General features: G+C 46.2%; 1 protein-coding gene across 1 annotated transcript in view; it reads right to left on the bottom strand.

The window, feature by feature from the left end:
- The window catches only part of LOC134944673 (dynein axonemal heavy chain 11-like), a 697,358-nt gene extending 681,150 nt beyond the window's left edge, over positions 1 to 16,208 (bottom strand). The window contains exons 1-3 of the mRNA XM_063933444.1: positions 15,896 to 16,208; positions 12,283 to 12,615; positions 10,048 to 10,302 (exon numbers count right to left, since the gene is read on the bottom strand). Of these exons, the coding sequence (XP_063789514.1) occupies positions 10,048 to 10,302; positions 12,283 to 12,615; positions 15,896 to 16,120 (813 nt within the window). The 5' untranslated portion in view covers positions 16,121 to 16,208. The remainder of the gene's footprint in view (positions 1 to 10,047; positions 10,303 to 12,282; positions 12,616 to 15,895) is intronic.
- Positions 16,209 to 17,174: the final 966 nt, after the last annotated feature.

The raw sequence follows: 17,174 nt of genomic DNA, 5'->3' as shown, positions 1-17,174 counted from the left end.
GTTATATTATATTTCTTGTCCACCGGTCTCCCCCCCCCCCCCATGTAATTCAAGTACCTCAGCTAATTTTAATGGGTATGGCACTAATCCCGCATTATTTTGTACTTGAGGTACCTTCCGTTTGGTTTAAGACCTTACCCACTAATGAACGATAATCGCTCAAAGGATGTTTGTCAAAATCGGCATTATTATTCGACTGACATCTCCGGATGCACTCATCTTCAATTATGGGGTCGCAGTAATTACAAATACAGTATTCCTCAGACAATAACCTATCGCATTGCCTCCGAACTCCGTAACTACTAAACCTCTTGTTTACTCTGGCTTTGACCAAAGTGATAGGCTGATCCTGGGATCCTATGAGGTCATCACTCTTTTCTCCAGAACCAGTTCCAGTCTCACGCTCGACTCCTCAGGAAACCTAAAAAAAAAAAATGATTGTGCAAAGAGAAAAATAGAATCAAACAAGTCTTGATTGTAGTAAATCCATCTTAGTGCAACTGGACTTTTACTGGTTCTTTGATATGCTCAGGTAATGTCCAACAGTGCTGCCTTTCAGTCTTCACGGAACAGATTCTCAAGTGATATTTCTGCAGTCTCACCCTCTTTACGCATTTATTCCGGATTAGCGACTTTCTTGCAATGGGAAGAATGGACCCAAGTCTCTCTCTTGGCTACCTTCAATGAAGTCATGCTGGTCAACAAAACTTGGTACGGTCCTTTCCACCTGTCTGTCAGGCAACCTGAGCGTAAGAATCATCACAGTCTCCTGGTTCAAGATCATGACAGTTAGTAATTGGCACATCAGGAATCAACAGTTTCAAGTTCTTTTGCTGATTTCTCAAATGCTGGTTCATGCTGATAAGATATTGTACCGTCACTTTGTTGATGCATTTCAAATCATCCTGCGGATCTATCATAACATGCGGTTGTCTTCCAACAAGGATTTCAAAGGGTGATAAGTTAAGCAGGGATCTGGGAGTGGTTCTGATGCTATATAACAATAGTGATAGTGTCTATGGCCACAATAGTCCAGTTTCAGCCATCACTTTGCTCCTAATCTTAGGGATACAGTATCAACAAACAAATTCCTGCATGATTTTCTTTGCAGTGAAAACAGCAGTGTTAGTGGCAGCTGGAAATGTCTCTACCAAATTTGAAAATACATCAGTGCATACCAATACATCTTTTAAATTCCTACAGGGTGGTGACTGTATGAAGTCAATTTGTATTACCTGGAAAGGTCCATCTGCAGGAGGAATATGGGATGGCTCTGTTGGTACTGCCTTGCCAATGTTCTTCCTCAAGCAAGAAAGACAGGACATTGCTTTCCTGCTTGCCTGAGAAGAGAGCCCTGGCGCACTCCAGTAAGCTCTTACCTATTTGCACATAACTGCCTTACCCAGGTGAGTCAGACCATGTGCCGCCTCATCTAAGCTTGGGAGGTATGCTCCGGGGGCTACTGGTTTACCTTGTCCATCTCTCCAGAGCCCGGAGGACTATTGGCCATATCCTTTCACCTTCCAGACCACCTTTTCCTATAGGGAACACAAATCTTGCATCTCAATTGATTTTTTGTGTTTATGATATTGAATGTCATCAGTGGTGTGTTGGTTTGTGTGGTGGTGATTGTTGACCACATTGCAGCTTTGTCCACTCGGCTGTTACCAAGTGAAATTGGATCTTGGCTGTAAGGGTGGGCTTTACTCTTGATAACAGCCACTCTGTCTTGTTACTGTATGGCTGTTAATGAAACCTTGGGGGAGACGGGTCCAGGTATATTGTACTCCCCTTTACGTGAAAGCAAAGAGGTATTGACTGTCGGGGTGAAGAGGAACAGTGAAGAAGGCAGAACAGAGGTCAGTTACAGTAAAGTGAGTAGAAGTGGAAGGGACTTGAATTAGGATGACAGCTGGATTAGGCACTATGGTGAATTGACTCTCAACTACTTTGTTTACCCCTCTTAAATCCTGCACCAATCTGAAGCCCCTCCTACCGCTCTTCTTTACTGGGAAAATGGGACTGTTGACCATACTGGATGTCCTGATTAAAATCCCCTGATGCAACAGTCTTTCGATTACAGGATACACTCCTAATTCTACCTCTGGCTTCAGAGAATACTGAAGTATTTTTGGAGCTATCCTGCCATCTTATAACTGTCTCACTGTAAGAGGTGCGGCGGTGCGTGTGGTGGTGCCTGCTGCCGTGCAGGTGTAGCTTCGGTACTCACCAGGCGCCGCTCTCTCTCACCTTCAGGTACCGGAACCTTCAATGGACCTGGCAATCTTCAGTCGGATCCAGACACGTTGACCTAGGAGGAAGGAGATTGCCAGGTCCGTTGAAAGGTTCCGGTACCTAAAGGTGAGAGAGAGCGGCGCCTGGTGAGTACCGAAGCTACACCTGCACGGCAGCAGGCACTACCACATGCACCGCCGCACCTCTTACATTTTGGCATAGTCGGCAGGATCAAGGATACAGGATCACGGACACGATGTGGAACGCCACCAAGAAGACCTCCCTGCGGACGGCTCCGGAACAGACTCACCCCCGGACGCGTGCGGACCAGAGCGACTGGGTGACGTGTCTGGGGCAGACCTCCTGAAGATGGTGCAGCGGTCGGTCCAGCGTGAAAAGGAAGAGCGCCGGGAGAAGGGGTGCAAGAAGGCCGCTGTGACGCCCTGCAAGAAATGTCGGCAAACGGAGCACTTTGCAGACGAGTGTACTTGGCGAGAGACGTCCCCAAAGAAGGTGGTCCAGGAAGCGGACCGAAGACGTCAGAAGGGCCAAGCGAAGAAGGAGTCCTGGTGTATGCTCTGCGGAAACTATGGGCATGAGCATAACCGTTGTCCCTGGGATGAAGAGTGGAGCCAAGACGAGGTTGATTTCCAGTGTGAAAGCTGTGGAGATCCCAGACATCGGCTCCTGGAATGTCCATGGACTGAAGACAGGACAGACTACGAGGCCACGGTGAAGCAGCTGACGGAATCTCGTCAGCAGTTTTGGGACCGGGTGGCTGCAGAGCCCGTGTGTGCGCTCTGCGAGGCGAGAGGACATGCGCTTCCCAATTGTCCGTGGAATGAAGACCGGATGATTGCGGATGGTCGTGCCCAGAGATGGGAGGAGGAAACAGGGGAAATGGAGCAGAAGACCCTGCTTGAAGGTAGTTCGCAGGTGCCCATTTCCTCTGAGCCGGAACCAACGGGTGAAGATCCCTCAGTGAAGGAGGTGGCCAAGGAACCCGTCTTGGAGAAGGTGGCAGTGGCCCTCCCTTGTTGGAAGTGTCGGCGACCAGGACATGCGGCCAGTGAGTGCCCCTGGGAAGATGCCGCGGACCTACTCTGTCCCAAGAAAGTGACCCCAGTAAGGCAGAATCCTTTCCCGCATAAGGCGATGGTGGACGACTGTGAGGTGAAGAGACCACGCTGCGAAGAAAGCATGAAGACCCAGTGACGGAGACGTCCGGAATCTCCCCGCGATGGAACCGTCCACGACCAGGACGTGCGGAACAGGTGTGTCCTGGGTACCTAGAGATGCCAGCAAAAGAGGAGTACGCTGAGGAAGTAAAGATGCCAGCGGAAACAAAGGAGTACGCTGAGGAAGTAAAGATGCCAGCGGAAGCGAAGGAGTACGCTGAGGAAGCAGAGATGCCAGCGGAAGAGACTAAGTATGAAGAGAAGGTTGCAGTAATCAAGGCAAGCGACAATAAGGTTGTGAATGAGAGTTTTAGTAGCTTGAGAAAGAGCCTAATCCTTAAAATGTTATGGAGGTGGAAGTGGCAAGATAAAGACATGGATTGATTGTACAGGTTGAAAGAAAGAGCAGAGTTTAGGATGACAATAAGAGGGAAAAGGGTGGAGAATGGACCTTTGTGGGTGGAAACATAATGACTTTTGATTCAGAGATATTTAGTTTAGTGGGTCATCCAAAAGAAGTTGGACAATACAAAGCTGGTGACAATGTAGAGGGCAGAAGGGGAAAGGTCAGGGAAAGAAGTACATTTGGGTATCATCGACAAACAAGTCGAAAGCTGAAGGTACACTAAGGGAAGATGTATTAATAGAGAAGAGAAGGGTGTAGAGACAGAGAAGGAGTGGCTGGACAATGAGAAGATAAACCACAAGAGGGCTATGTCATGGAGGCCAACGGAACAAGGAATTTGCAGTAGGAGGCAGTTAATGGTATCAAATGCCACAGTGAGGTCATAGAAAATTAGTTTTAAGAGCCATTTGGGTATAGATGTATGGGTGAGGCATTGGAACCTATAGGAAACTGCAACTGGAGACCTGGTTTTGGTGGAGTAAATCCAAATTTTAATTGTTGCAAGGGGGTTGAGGGAGTTAAAGATGAAGAAGTTGTGAGTGGTGGTCAGTTTGTTGCAAACTGTACTAGCAGCTCATAGGGCACATGAGAGAGGAAGGGCTGAGGAGAGCTATTAATGAGTTTAGAGAGGTTGCTGGGGATGATTGGGATTGGTGGTTCAAAGGAGTCAAATTGAAGTGAGAGAGGATGAGATAAGTGCAGGGGATGGGATGAGTGAAGGCAGGGGATTAGATTAGAGAGGAAAAAAGGACAAATCATGACTGAGTAGTGTAGGTAGTAAAGTGGAGATGGTGAGGGTGAGGGATGGTAGGGAAAGAATGACAAATGACGGGCAGAAGGAGATATGAGGGAGGGAATACTGGTAGATATGGATGTTTTCAGCAGTGAGGGAGAAAGGTGGGGTAAGATAATGACAATGAAGGCAGACATTAGAGAACTTAGGTATAGAATAGAGACGATAGCGAGTAAGAAGTAACAGTGGGGCATATTTACTAATTATTGGGTATTTATAGCCGCTATTTCTTATTGCCATTTAATGCGGATGTGAATTTTTTTTTTGTCAATTTACAAAGTGAAAATGTTTATTTTCACGTGTGTCACATCTACATACAGAAAGGAGGATCACAAATTATATGTGATCTAAGGTGTGGTGATTACCTGCAGGAATAATCCCCAATAATGTTTTCAAGTGACTGTATATATATTATTTTGTATTATTTCAGCCTAGCTGTAACAAAATGGCTGACATGCAATGTCCTTGCACTTAACCTCAATCCAACATGCGACGTACGGGGTCACTTTTGACACACGGGATTACTTAAATACTTTCAGCTGCCACCAGCAAAGACTTTTCAACGTATTACCGACGTTGCAGGCGTCTTTAGCTTTACCTGTCACACACACACTGCAATACTTAGAAAAATAGGTAAGCGTGAGCCACACAGGCGTTGAGTTCATAAGAACAACAGAAATCAGAACTAAAATTAGGATTTTAATTTCAAGAATACTTCAGAGCTTTGGTTACAAATAGGTTACAAAGATTATTAAGAATATTTTAAAAACACACACAGAATACAGCAATCTCAATAAATGAGAAGGAAATAAAACTTACAGAAACCCTACTCACTTACGCAAGCGAATTTTAGATTTCTGCCGTGGGGGCTTCACAGAATAATTCAGGTCATCTCCAGCATACTAGCTGTCCCCAAGAGATCACAACTTCTATTTTCATGAGAGAGACAGATATAGTCTCCAGCTTCATCAGGCCTTAGGATTTTTAACCACTTTCCTGCTGGACAAAATACCTACACCAGGATTCCATTTTGTTGGTGATAGAAAGAAGCACAGGAGAAGGGGAGGGGGTGAAGCCCAAAGGCATTGAAATCTCTTTCAAAGAGAGTGAGGTCTGGGAGGATTTGTACCTTGTCACCCCTGGACAGCTTTATGACTAGCCAGGAAGTTTCGGCTCCGTTATCTAAACATGTGGACTCCTTTTACTTCCATCAGGTAATTGATCTGGCCATCTCCCTCTTATCAGTATTTATAACCTCCTTGCACATGTCATCTCAAACTTTATGGTCTGCAGATCTCCCCCAGCCTGGATGGATTGAGGTTAAGTGCAGGACATTGCATGTCAGCCATTTTGTTACAGCTAGGCTGAAATAATACAAAATAATATATATATACAGTCACTTGAAAACATTATTGGTGATTATTCCTGCAGGTAATCACCACACCTTAGATCACATTTAATTTGTGATCCTCCTTTCTGTATGTAGACATGACAATAAGTAATGCCATTGGGAGATGACGTTATCCTATTGGGGAAAAGCTCCAGAATGCAAAGGTAAATTCAGCAGCTTTGCAGCCCCGATGGGGCTGTGGATGCTGTCTTAAAAGTAGGAAACCTTACATAGTACATTTGGGAATACTAAAGGGGGAATTCAATTGATGATGGGGAACTTGACAAATTCTAATTCTATTCAATTAGCTTAAGTGGTCTGTAATTACTCACCTTCCGAAGCGGTGTCTTCTCCTCGCTCCTAATTAATTACAACCTTAATATTTTTGGTACCCTCCAAAAATGGCTGTTTTCTGGAGATACCTTGCAAATATTTTATTTGAATCAGCCCCTATCATGTCGGTTACGGTACAGATAACAGGGCTGATTCTTAGTCAGGCGCAAAGTGGCTTGCATGATGCCGCGGAAACCAGACTTACGACCTTATGCTGATATGAGTTTCCGTAGGGCTAATGCAAGGATCTGTGCAGCATCAAGCGGGAAGCTACTACTGCCACTGCTTACCGTCCAACAGTTATCATTAGCATCGGCATTTGTGCCTGATCACTTCAAGGTCCAAGAGATCCATCAGAAACAGGCTTCTCTTCTACATACTCAGAATAGCATGGAACTCCGGCTAGACAGATCTATTCTGTGTGTTCCCATGGATGCCACCCAGTTGCCTCCCGGTAAACCGTAACACCCATTTCATGCAGAGAGAGATCTGGCAAGAATCTGGACAGTGGGCCTAATTCAGATCTGATCGCTGGGCTGCTAATTTTGCTGTCTTGCGATCAGATAGTCGCCGCCTACAGGGGAAAGTGTAAATTCACCGTGCAAGTGTGCGATCCCATGTGTATACTGAGCTGGGAAAATCCACTTTGTGCAGTCTGTGTGCGACCCAGGACATACTAATACACTGCGATCACATCAGGCTGATCGGGGCCAGAGCTGACGTCAGACACCCTGCGCGTGCGTTTTTCCGGACACTCCCTGTAAATGCTCAGTTGCCACCCACAAATGGCCTCTTCCTGTCCATCACTTTGCGAACGCCCGTGCGATCAGATTTTTTGCACCATCCCGTTGCTGACCGACTATTCTCGTTGTTGTTGTATGAGGCGCATGCGCATTGCGGTGCATACGCATGCGCAGTTAGGATCTGATCGCCCACTGCGCGCACAGCAGCGATCAGATCTGAATTACCCCCAGAATCAGCCGCAGATACTGTAAAATGCGTACATTCACCTCTGCGTTCTCTGTATGCTAAAGCTCACCATTTCAGTCTGTGATAAAGAGATGCGCCCCAAAGCAAGTATACTTGTGACAAACAGTGTAATTTGCCAAATGACAGAGTGTAGAAAGTGCACCACCCACTCACATACAGACCCTCACATGAATTGACGCAGTGGCCCATATGTTATTGTCTGCTTTTTGCGATCACCAGCATGATGCCGACAAGATAGCTGATAGATTTGGCAAAACTAACCTGGGTGCTTTAAATCTAGTGGCTATGGGCTAATTCTGAGTTGATCGCCGCAGCAAATTTGTTAGCAGTTGGGCAAAACCATGTGCACTGCAGGGGGAACAGATATAACATGTGCAGAGAGAGTTAGATTTGGGTGGGGTGTATTCAAACTGAAATCTAAATTGCAGTGTAAAAATAAAGCAGCCTGTATTTACCCTGCACAGAAACAAAATAACCCACCCAAATCTAACTCTCTCTGCAAATGTTATATCTGCCCCCCCCTGCAGTGCACATGGGCCCTCATTCCGAGTTGTTCGCTCTGTAATTTTCTTCGCATCGCAGCGATTTTCCGCTAATTGCGCATGCGCAATGTTCGCACTGCGACTGCGCCAAGTAAATTTGCTATGCAGTTTGGTATTTTACTCACGGCATTACAAGGTTTTTTCTTCGTTCTGGTGATCGGAATGTGATTGACAGGAAGTGGGTGTTTCTGGGCGGAAACTGGCCGTTTTATGGGAGTGTGTGAAAAAACGCTGCCGCTTCTGGTAAAAACGCGGGAGTGGCTGGAGAAACGGGGGAGTGTCTGGGCGAACGCTGGATGTGTTTGTGACGTCAAACCAGGGCCCTCATTCCGAGTTGTTCGCTCGCAAGCTGCTTTTAGCAGCATTGCACACGCTAAGCCGCCGCCTACTAGGAGTGAATCTTAGCTTAACAAAATTGCGAACGAAAGATTCTCTAAATTGCGATTAGAAATTTCTTTGCAGTTTCTGAGTAGCTCGAGACTTACTCTGCCACTGCGATCAGTTCAGTCAGTTTCGTTCCTGTTTTGACGTCACAAACACACCCAGCGTTCGCCCAGACACTCCCCCGTTTCTCCAGCCACTCCCGCGTTTTTACCAGAAACGGCAGCGTTTTTTCACACACTCCCATAAAACGGCCAGTTTCCGCCCAGAAACACCCACTTCCTGTCAATCACATTACGATCACCAGAACGAAGAAAAAAACTCGTAATGCCGTGATTAAAATACCAAACTTCTTAGCAAATTTACTTGGCGCAGTCACAGTGCGAACATTGCGCATGCGCAATTAGCGGAAAATCACTGCGATGCGAAGAAAATTACAGAGCGAACAACTCGGATTGAGGGCCCAGGAACGAAACTAACTGAACTGATCGCAGTGGCAGAGTAAGTCTCGAGCTACTCAGAAACTGCAAAGAAATTTCTAATCGCAATTTAGAGAATCTTTCGTTCGCAATTTTGCTAAGCTAAGATTCACTCCCAGTAGGCGGCGGCTTAGCGTGTGCAATGCTGCTAAAAGCAGCTTGCGAGCGAACAACTCGGAATGAGGGCCATGGTTTTGTCCAACTGCTAACAAACTTGTTGCTGCAATCAACTCAGAATTACCCCTATATCATCAAAATTGTGCAGCTGCCTGCAAATCACAGACTATCACATTTGGGCTGAATGTGATGCTACTAGTGTATTCTAAGTAGACTCCCTATATCAGTGGTTCTCAAACAGTGTGCCGTGGCACCCTGGGGTGCCTCATGGCACTTGCAGGGGTGCCCTGGTTAGTGGTCCATGACCAATTCAAATTATTTATGGTCAATGTAATAGCCAAAATTAATGCTGGTGGCTGCCAATCATAAAATATGTGGACAAACAGAAGCTAATCCTGTCCTTCACCACACAACTGACCCTAAAGCCCCATACACACTAGATGAGAAAATGAAAGATATCGCTCAGAAGGGCCGATCTGAGTGAGATCTTTCACAATCTCGTCCAGTGTGCACACTAAATGTCGTTAACGATGCATGCTCCCGTGCATCGTTAACGACCCCCTCCCTCATCTGAACATGTACAGACAAGGGAGGTCCTCGTTAACGACAGCCATGCTGCATCCGTCGTTCCCCCCACCGTCGCTGCCTGTCCCGGCCGTATCGACAAGTGTGTATGCCGGGTCCCAGCCACTGCCAATATTGGCGTCGCCAGGGATCGGGTAATGTGTATGGGGCTTAAGGATGACATATAAACACAGTTTACTTAATTTAATATTTCTTTCTAAATGTCTCAATAAGAAACATTTGGCCTAGGGGTGCCGTGAAACAAAATCTGATACTATAGGGTGCCGTGATTCAAAAAAGTTTGGGACCCACTGCCCTAAATCCATATAGTATAACCCTATAACTAATCACATTGTGGAGATACAGACTGATAGCAAACAGCTGTCATCTAACAGAGGTTACAATTGCTTCTGCAACATCAATCCTACTATCTTTCACTACGTTCTTCTTCATTTAATACCAATTACTCAGAAGAACAGGGGTTATATACATTTTGCTATACGATGGTTTTCCAGTTAAAACAGAGAGCTGACGATCAGCTTCAGGGCGGCGGTTACCGGTGTATATCCGACCGGAGCCATAATATTTTCCACTGGATGACAATTCAAATTGAGTCATTTTGTTTCAGTAGCGCTTTACCTGTTTCCTGAAGTGTTGTAACTGTGGTGAACATTCCTGCAGTTCATAATCTGCATACATTTCCATCTCTTCGGCGCTGAGAAAGCGGCCGTACTGGAGGAACTGCTTCATGAATTCTGTTTTATCATCCGTCCACAAATAGCTGTACTTTTTAAAGTGTCTCTGATACTCTTTTACATTAACAATGGTCGAGTGCACCCTTCTCAGAATTTCTCCATGCATTTCTTTCAGCTCCTCCATCTCATCAACATCCAGCTACATGCGAGACATAAAAATGAGTTGTATGTGAAGGACTGTGATTATTTTTCCCAATAAAGAAAGAAATGTAGAAATACTTCTACAAGGAAAGTGCGGGGGGAGACAACTACTATTCAATTTGCAGAGTGCTGGAATGTTCAGTCACAGCTGAGACAGAATGCAGTGGCCGTACTGTAAGCTGAAATGGACTACTTCGAATTAATTAACATTCACAGCTTTACAATGAGCTGTCTGGTGAATACCCGGCACTGATTTATAACAAACGTGCTGAAAATAGGTACACTTCAATATTCCTGACCTACTCCTGTGAAATATATAGTAACTCGTCCTATTGTGGGTACACCGAGAGAGACCAGGGGGCCAATTCAGACCTGAGTGCTGCTGTGCAGTTTCGCACAGCGGGCGATCAGCTCTGAACTGCGCATGCATATGCACCGCAATGTGCAGACGTGACGGTCTGCAGCGACAGGGAGTGCTGGGCAGCGACGGGATGGTACGAAAAATCCCATTGCACCGGCGAACACAAGGTGACTGACAGGAAGAGGGCGTTTGTGGGTGGCAACTGACCGTTTTTGAGGAGTATCAGGAAAAACGCAGGAGGGACCAGGCGTTTGGAAGGAGGGTTTCTGACGTCAGCTCAGGCCCCGATCATCACAGTTGCTGATTAAGTCCTGGGCTGTGCAGAGACTGCACAAACTTCTGTTTGTGCAGCTCTCCTGCACATGCGATCGCACCCCTGGACAGCAAAAACCCCTCCCCCTGTAGGCGGCTACTACCTGATCGCAGGGATGCAAAAAACGCACCCTAGCAATCAGGTCTGAATTGCCCCCTAGAGGCAGGCAATCTGGAGGCAGCTAACTAGAACTGTATCCTCTGTATTTCGCAGTGCAGCCCATACAGCATAGACATAGTAAAGTCCTGCACTGTTCACTGCCTTCTGTTACTTACTACATGCACAGAGCTCCTCCAATCAGAACTCAACAATAGCTCCCTTAAAAGTCTTATGGGGCCCGCAATAAAAAACATTAAAAAAAAACATTTTTTCCCCTATATTAATGATTCACCAATCCACCAATATGCACCCCTACATTGCTGATACTGTATGTACCCGCAATTCACAGATCGTTTTCAGCAAACTAATCTGCCAATTTCGTAGTAACGGTTGGCAAATTGACTGAGTGTCACCATACTGGGTTTTGTGATCCTGCCAACTGAGCAAAAGGAGCAGCATTTTATTATTTAGAATCATATTCAGAAATACGTATCTATTATGGATGTGCCTGCTCTCCGCCCACTTAATGGCTACAGCCAATCCCCTGCATTCTGTGGATATATAAGGCTGTGACTACAACCCCATTGCCTGTCTGGTTACTATGTTTATCCTCTAATCTACTGTAGATGTTCCAGGTTTCCAGGCTCTACAGGCTGAACTTACAGACTTTGAACCTTTGCTTTGTCTGACCTCCCCTCCATGCTCTGATTTCCCTGTCTTTGTCCTTGATCCATGCCCTTTGGCTACAAGCAACAGATTCCTGACTGCTTACCTGTGCCCCAAACATTTGGCTTGTTTCTGATTCCAGCTCTGATTAACCCCTTAGCTCACAGGGGTCCAATCTCTGAATTTACAGCTTTGCAGCCCTGAGCTACAGATCATGTGACAGCCTCTCAGGGCCAACTAGCCCCTAGGAAGGAGCCTAGTATGCCTAATGGGTGTTCTGGTTCTATGCAAGACTGTAGTTTCAAATATTGAGGGTCCACTGCTGGCTGGATTCACAGCACTATGCGGCCACCAATGCATTTAGGGTGGTTCTTAAAGACACATAAAAATTTGACTTTATAGTTCTTTGTTGTATCTAATCATTGAAAGCTGCATTATTTAGATAGACACAAGGAAATGTGCTGAAGGGGAGGGAGGAGGTTGGATGAGCACAGGTACACAATACACATATTGCACAGAAGGGTATTATTATGAAATACCTGATATGTTGCTTTCCCAAGGTGTGCGGCAACACGCGGTATAAAAGATGCAATCCGATATGTGTCCCGGATTAAACTCTCTATGATGTTATAGAAATTCCCACTAATGTTCAGGTCCAAGGAAGGCACAAAGCTCATTTCACTTCCATTAAGGAAGAGTTCCACTTTAAACAATGGAGGATTTTTAAGTGATGGCTCTGTGTTATCAATCAAGTATTGAAGTGAACACTTCACCGCTTGGAGCAATCCGTCTAAAATCATGTGGTCTATGTACCCTGTGTAGGACTTCCATTTATCACAGTGCGGCTCTGCTTGAAACAACTGCTGATTGTGCTGCAAAAAAAATAAAAAAAATTGCAGTTATTGGGGGGAATTCAAATGTTTGAAAAGTCGGTTTGGTGTCTCGTTTTTCCTGTCTATTAGATAGGAAAAAACAGACTCCCAACTGACTTTTCAAACATTTGACTTCCCCGCATTAATGTTCATAGGCTAACAAAACCACTCTGCAAACTGTAGGATTTAACCTTGCCTGGGCTTAGACATACAGGGGGAGATTTATCAAAGCTTGGAGAGAGATAAAGTACCAACCAATCAGCTTCGGATACCCCTTTCCACTGACATAAAAATCCCGGGGATATGAGCATTAACGCGCATCAACCCAGGATTTTTGGCAGTGAAACACAAACTACCAGTGGCGGATTCAGCAGGGGGGCACCAAGGCACGTGCCCCCCCTGTCGTTTAGGAGAAGATAATTAAAATAATGCTCCCTCGGCCGCATCTACCCCAGTGGTTTGTGTGGCTGGCTGCTGCCGCGGCTGCGCTCTGACATTCACTGTCAGGACAGCCGCGGGTATGGCCCGCCCTTCCTTTGGTGACACAGCGCCGCCGCGGGCACCCTCATGGAGCAGTGAGAGGCACTTCTGGAATCTCAGGCATCTGAGCGGCCACCAGTCTCTCCCGTGCCCGGAGATCACTGCCGTCGCCACCATAACTGTAATCATAGTCCAGGTGAGGTGACCGGGGTGCGGGTGCTGCTGCACTGGGGGTGTGCAGTGCACCGGACCAGGGGATGGCAGGGGAGGCCATGTGTTTCTCCAATCTAACTGCTGCTCACTCCCCCTCAGTGTGACAGAATATATATATATATATATATATATATATATATAAAATGAAATTGTTTGTTTATTTTTTTAGCTGCAGCACCTGAAAGGGGGCACATTCCCTCCTTTACTGGGTTGGGGGTATGTGCTCACTGTGGTGCTCTGGGTGCGAACATACTTATTGGTCCACTAGTGAGGGGTATGTGCTTGCTGCACTCCTTGAAGGGGGGGAGGGGGCAACGTACTGGGGATAGTAATGTGCTCGCTGCATCGGGCAGTACAGATGGTGTAGTGGTTAGCATTACTGCCTCTGAGCACTTGGGTTCCATTCCCTGTGTGGAGTTTGTATATTCTCCCCGAACTTGCGTGGGTATCCTCCGGTTATTCCGGTTTTCTCCCACAATCCAAAAATATACTGGTTAATAAATTGGCTCGTGACAAAAATGAACTCTAGTATATAATAGTGCATGTAAAGGACAGAATAGATGGGCCAAGGGGTTCTTATCTATCCACTGCCTCTATGTCTCTCACTGTCTCTCCTCGTACCCTCACCCTCTGCTTCTCCCCTGAGTCACTATATCCCTGTCTGCCTCTCCTGTCATTGTCTGACTCTGCAAGGCATCACCCTCTCCCCGTCACCCTCTGCTTTACCTTGGTACCCACTGCCTTTCCCTGTCACCCTCTCCCTGTCACTTACTGCTTCTCCCCATCACCCACTGTCTTTTGCCGTCACCCTTTCCTATCAACCGCTGCCTCTCCGTCTCCCACTATTTCTCCCTGTCACCTTTCTCTTCTGCCACCCTCTTCCTGTCACCCACTGCCTCTCTCCATCATACTCTAAGTCGCCCACTGCCTCTCCGTGTATACAGAAAAGCAGTCTGAGATTGAGGTGAGTAGCTGAGCAGTGGTGGGTGCGGGAAAAGGGGTCAGGAGGTGGAAGAGAGGGCGGTTACTCGGAGTCTAGAGGCTGGGAAGGGGAGCCTGGCTGTGACTGGTGAGGGGACTGGGTGAGGACTGAGGAGGAAAAGGTAGGCATGAGCTTAGGAATGGATGAGAAAGGGTTAGAAGGTGTGATGAAAATGAGGGCATGGCTTGTGGATAGGGCATTGCTTTTGAGGCCATGACCCTTGTTGCGGATCCACACCCACTTTTCCAGGAGTGCGCGTGCCTTTGGAGCACATAAAAGAATACCCCAACCCCCTCTTTCCCTGTAATGGTGCCCCCCCCCCTGTCATTTTGTTCTGGATCCGCCCCTGCAAACTACCCAGCACTAAGAGGGTTATTCAGTACGGATTGTAGATTCTGCTAAAAAGCAGAATCTGCAATCCGTTCTTTCGCATGCTGGAGGCTGCCCATCGCAGGGCAAGGCCACCCAGCATGCAGAATGGCCTGTCCAGCAGTTGTGACTGCAATTTAATTGCGTTGGCAGCAACTGTGGATGACCCCCTGCAGCCACAGCTGGGCTGCGTATGCAGGAAGTCCGCATTCATTTTTTAGTATGGAGCGGCTGCGTGTGACATCACTCAGCCACCCTGAAAACGCCGCTGACCCACCCCCGCTTTCCCTGAGCTGCCCCCCCACAACGCTCTGTCGCTGCCTGCACCCCACCCATTTCGCAAACACCACTGCCTGTCAATCCGCCAGAGGCGTTCACACCCACTGTGACCCGAACGCATTCGGCGGCCACACACGCGCACTGCCGCCACCAGGATTACAGCAGTAGCGATGGGACTTACTACTTACTACCTGGGTTGGGGCTGAGACCTGTGAATTTGCCGGGTTTATAGAGTAGGAATTTCCCGGGTCGCAGTGGAAACGGGGTACCACTGTAATTTTTCATACGCAGCGTGTCATATGGCAGTTAGGAGCTGATTGGCTGGTACAGATGGGTCCACGGTTATCTTGACTAGTTTTCTGCGCCTAGGCACAACATGATTTATTAGCATAAACCCTTCATCTATTGTTCTCAACTGCAATACAATAGAGAGAACAATACAGCAGGGGATTAAGTCATTATAGCAGGGGATTAAGTCCGACTGGCCAGTCGCAGTTAATCCTATTAAAGGTCAAGATAAATGTGGACCCATCTGTACATTATCTCTCTCCAAGCTTTGATAAATCTCCCTTAATGTAGGCCTAATGCCATCTTAGAAAAACAATAATTTGTGCAGATGTTTTACTTAAACAATTAAGCAATGCATTGTAGATGAAATACTAACAACCATTGTTGATTAAGTGTGACTACAGACAATGAAGTGATCATCTTGGTTAATGCTCAAATGCTCATGTCTCTTCACGATGAAACTGGTCTAGCTGCTGGATAATATGAGCACACTTCATTAAATGATTTATTAACATCAGTAATTGACAGATTTTCTATCATTCTTAAATTGTCTCAAGTTCATATAGGCTTTCATTACAGCTATGATTTATACAGGTTCTGTGGCAGACTAAATTCAAGCCTGCATTTCCCCAGGCTTTTATCAGCCACAAAATGTGCGTAAGTTTATACCTTAAGAAGTCCTTGAATCTTTTGTCCCACGTCTTCAGCAATACTGTAGTGTTTGGCTATTCTGTCTTTGTCCCTTTCATTTTTGTTTACAATAAAATTTGTTTTGCTAAGTTTGCTCATTAAGTTCTGCATCATTTCCTCATTCTGTTTAGCTTTTTGAACTCTGTTATCCACACTGTAGACCAGTTCTCGTGCTTCTTTAATGTACTCATCCAAATCTGGCATGTGCCACGTCAGATGAGTAAGGGCCGGATCCAACTTCTCATGTATCTGTGTGAGCTCATCATGTACAAGTTCCCTCTCTACTGGCAAGATTGTCTTCTGAAGCCTGTTGAGCCATTGTGCTATGAGGTCCAGGTTTCCGATATACTGTTGAGGAAAGAAAAGTCTGAAATGGGTGCATCACCAAGTTGTTTTGATATACGGTATTGTAGTGGTGGAAGGAGCTAGTACACAGTTTATAAATGTTTTTTTCTAAGATGGCATTTAGATCTGTGCTATATGCTCATTAGAAGAGCACTCCCACTCCCATAGACCATAAATTCACACATGCAGGACCCTCCTCCCTTTTGATTCTAACCTTGCATTGCCCTTTATGGCCTAGGAGTCCAAATGTGCATGCGCAGTTATAAAAAGCCCATAAGGCTTTCTGATGTTTACTGCATATGGGCGTATCACAGCCTCATAGAGTTCTATGGAGAGTGCTGCGCTTCTGCTGTGGACCTTTAATACATATGGTATTCCTTATGTATTGTGGACCTTGCGATAAACCTCTGAAAACTGCAGTTACATACCTAGACACTGCACCAATACACCCCTCTACCAAGCTAATTACCCCAGATTATCAATGTGCAATAATAATGATAATAATAATAATAATTACTAATATTATTATTATTATTAGTATACAAAAAAATTATACATATTATTAATAATAGTAAAAAATAAAATACTGTTACTGTATAACCCCCATTAAACTACTCAAGGTGGGTACACACTGGCCGATATATCGGCCGTTCTCTTGAACGGCCGATATATATCGCGGGTCTGTCGGCCAGTATGTACGGGCGATATGTCTGTGAACTCCGTCATTCACAGACATATCGCGTCAGCCTCGCAGCACAGCCGACGGCCAATATATGTACCAATATATTGGCGCTTCGCTGTGTGTGTACGGGCGGTCGGCAGCCAGCGGTGATTCACAGCTGAATTGGGCGGGCGTGTGTACACGCCCACCCAGTTCATGACGTCAGTCCCCGATGGATCGGCCAGTGTGTAT

The sequence above is a fragment of the Pseudophryne corroboree genome, chromosome 7, assembly GCF_028390025.1.
Source record: "Pseudophryne corroboree isolate aPseCor3 chromosome 7, aPseCor3.hap2, whole genome shotgun sequence".
Taxonomy (NCBI): domain Eukaryota; kingdom Metazoa; phylum Chordata; class Amphibia; order Anura; family Myobatrachidae; genus Pseudophryne; species Pseudophryne corroboree.
Note: the sequence above shows the minus strand (reverse complement) of the source record. Positions and strands in the feature narration are given on the sequence as shown.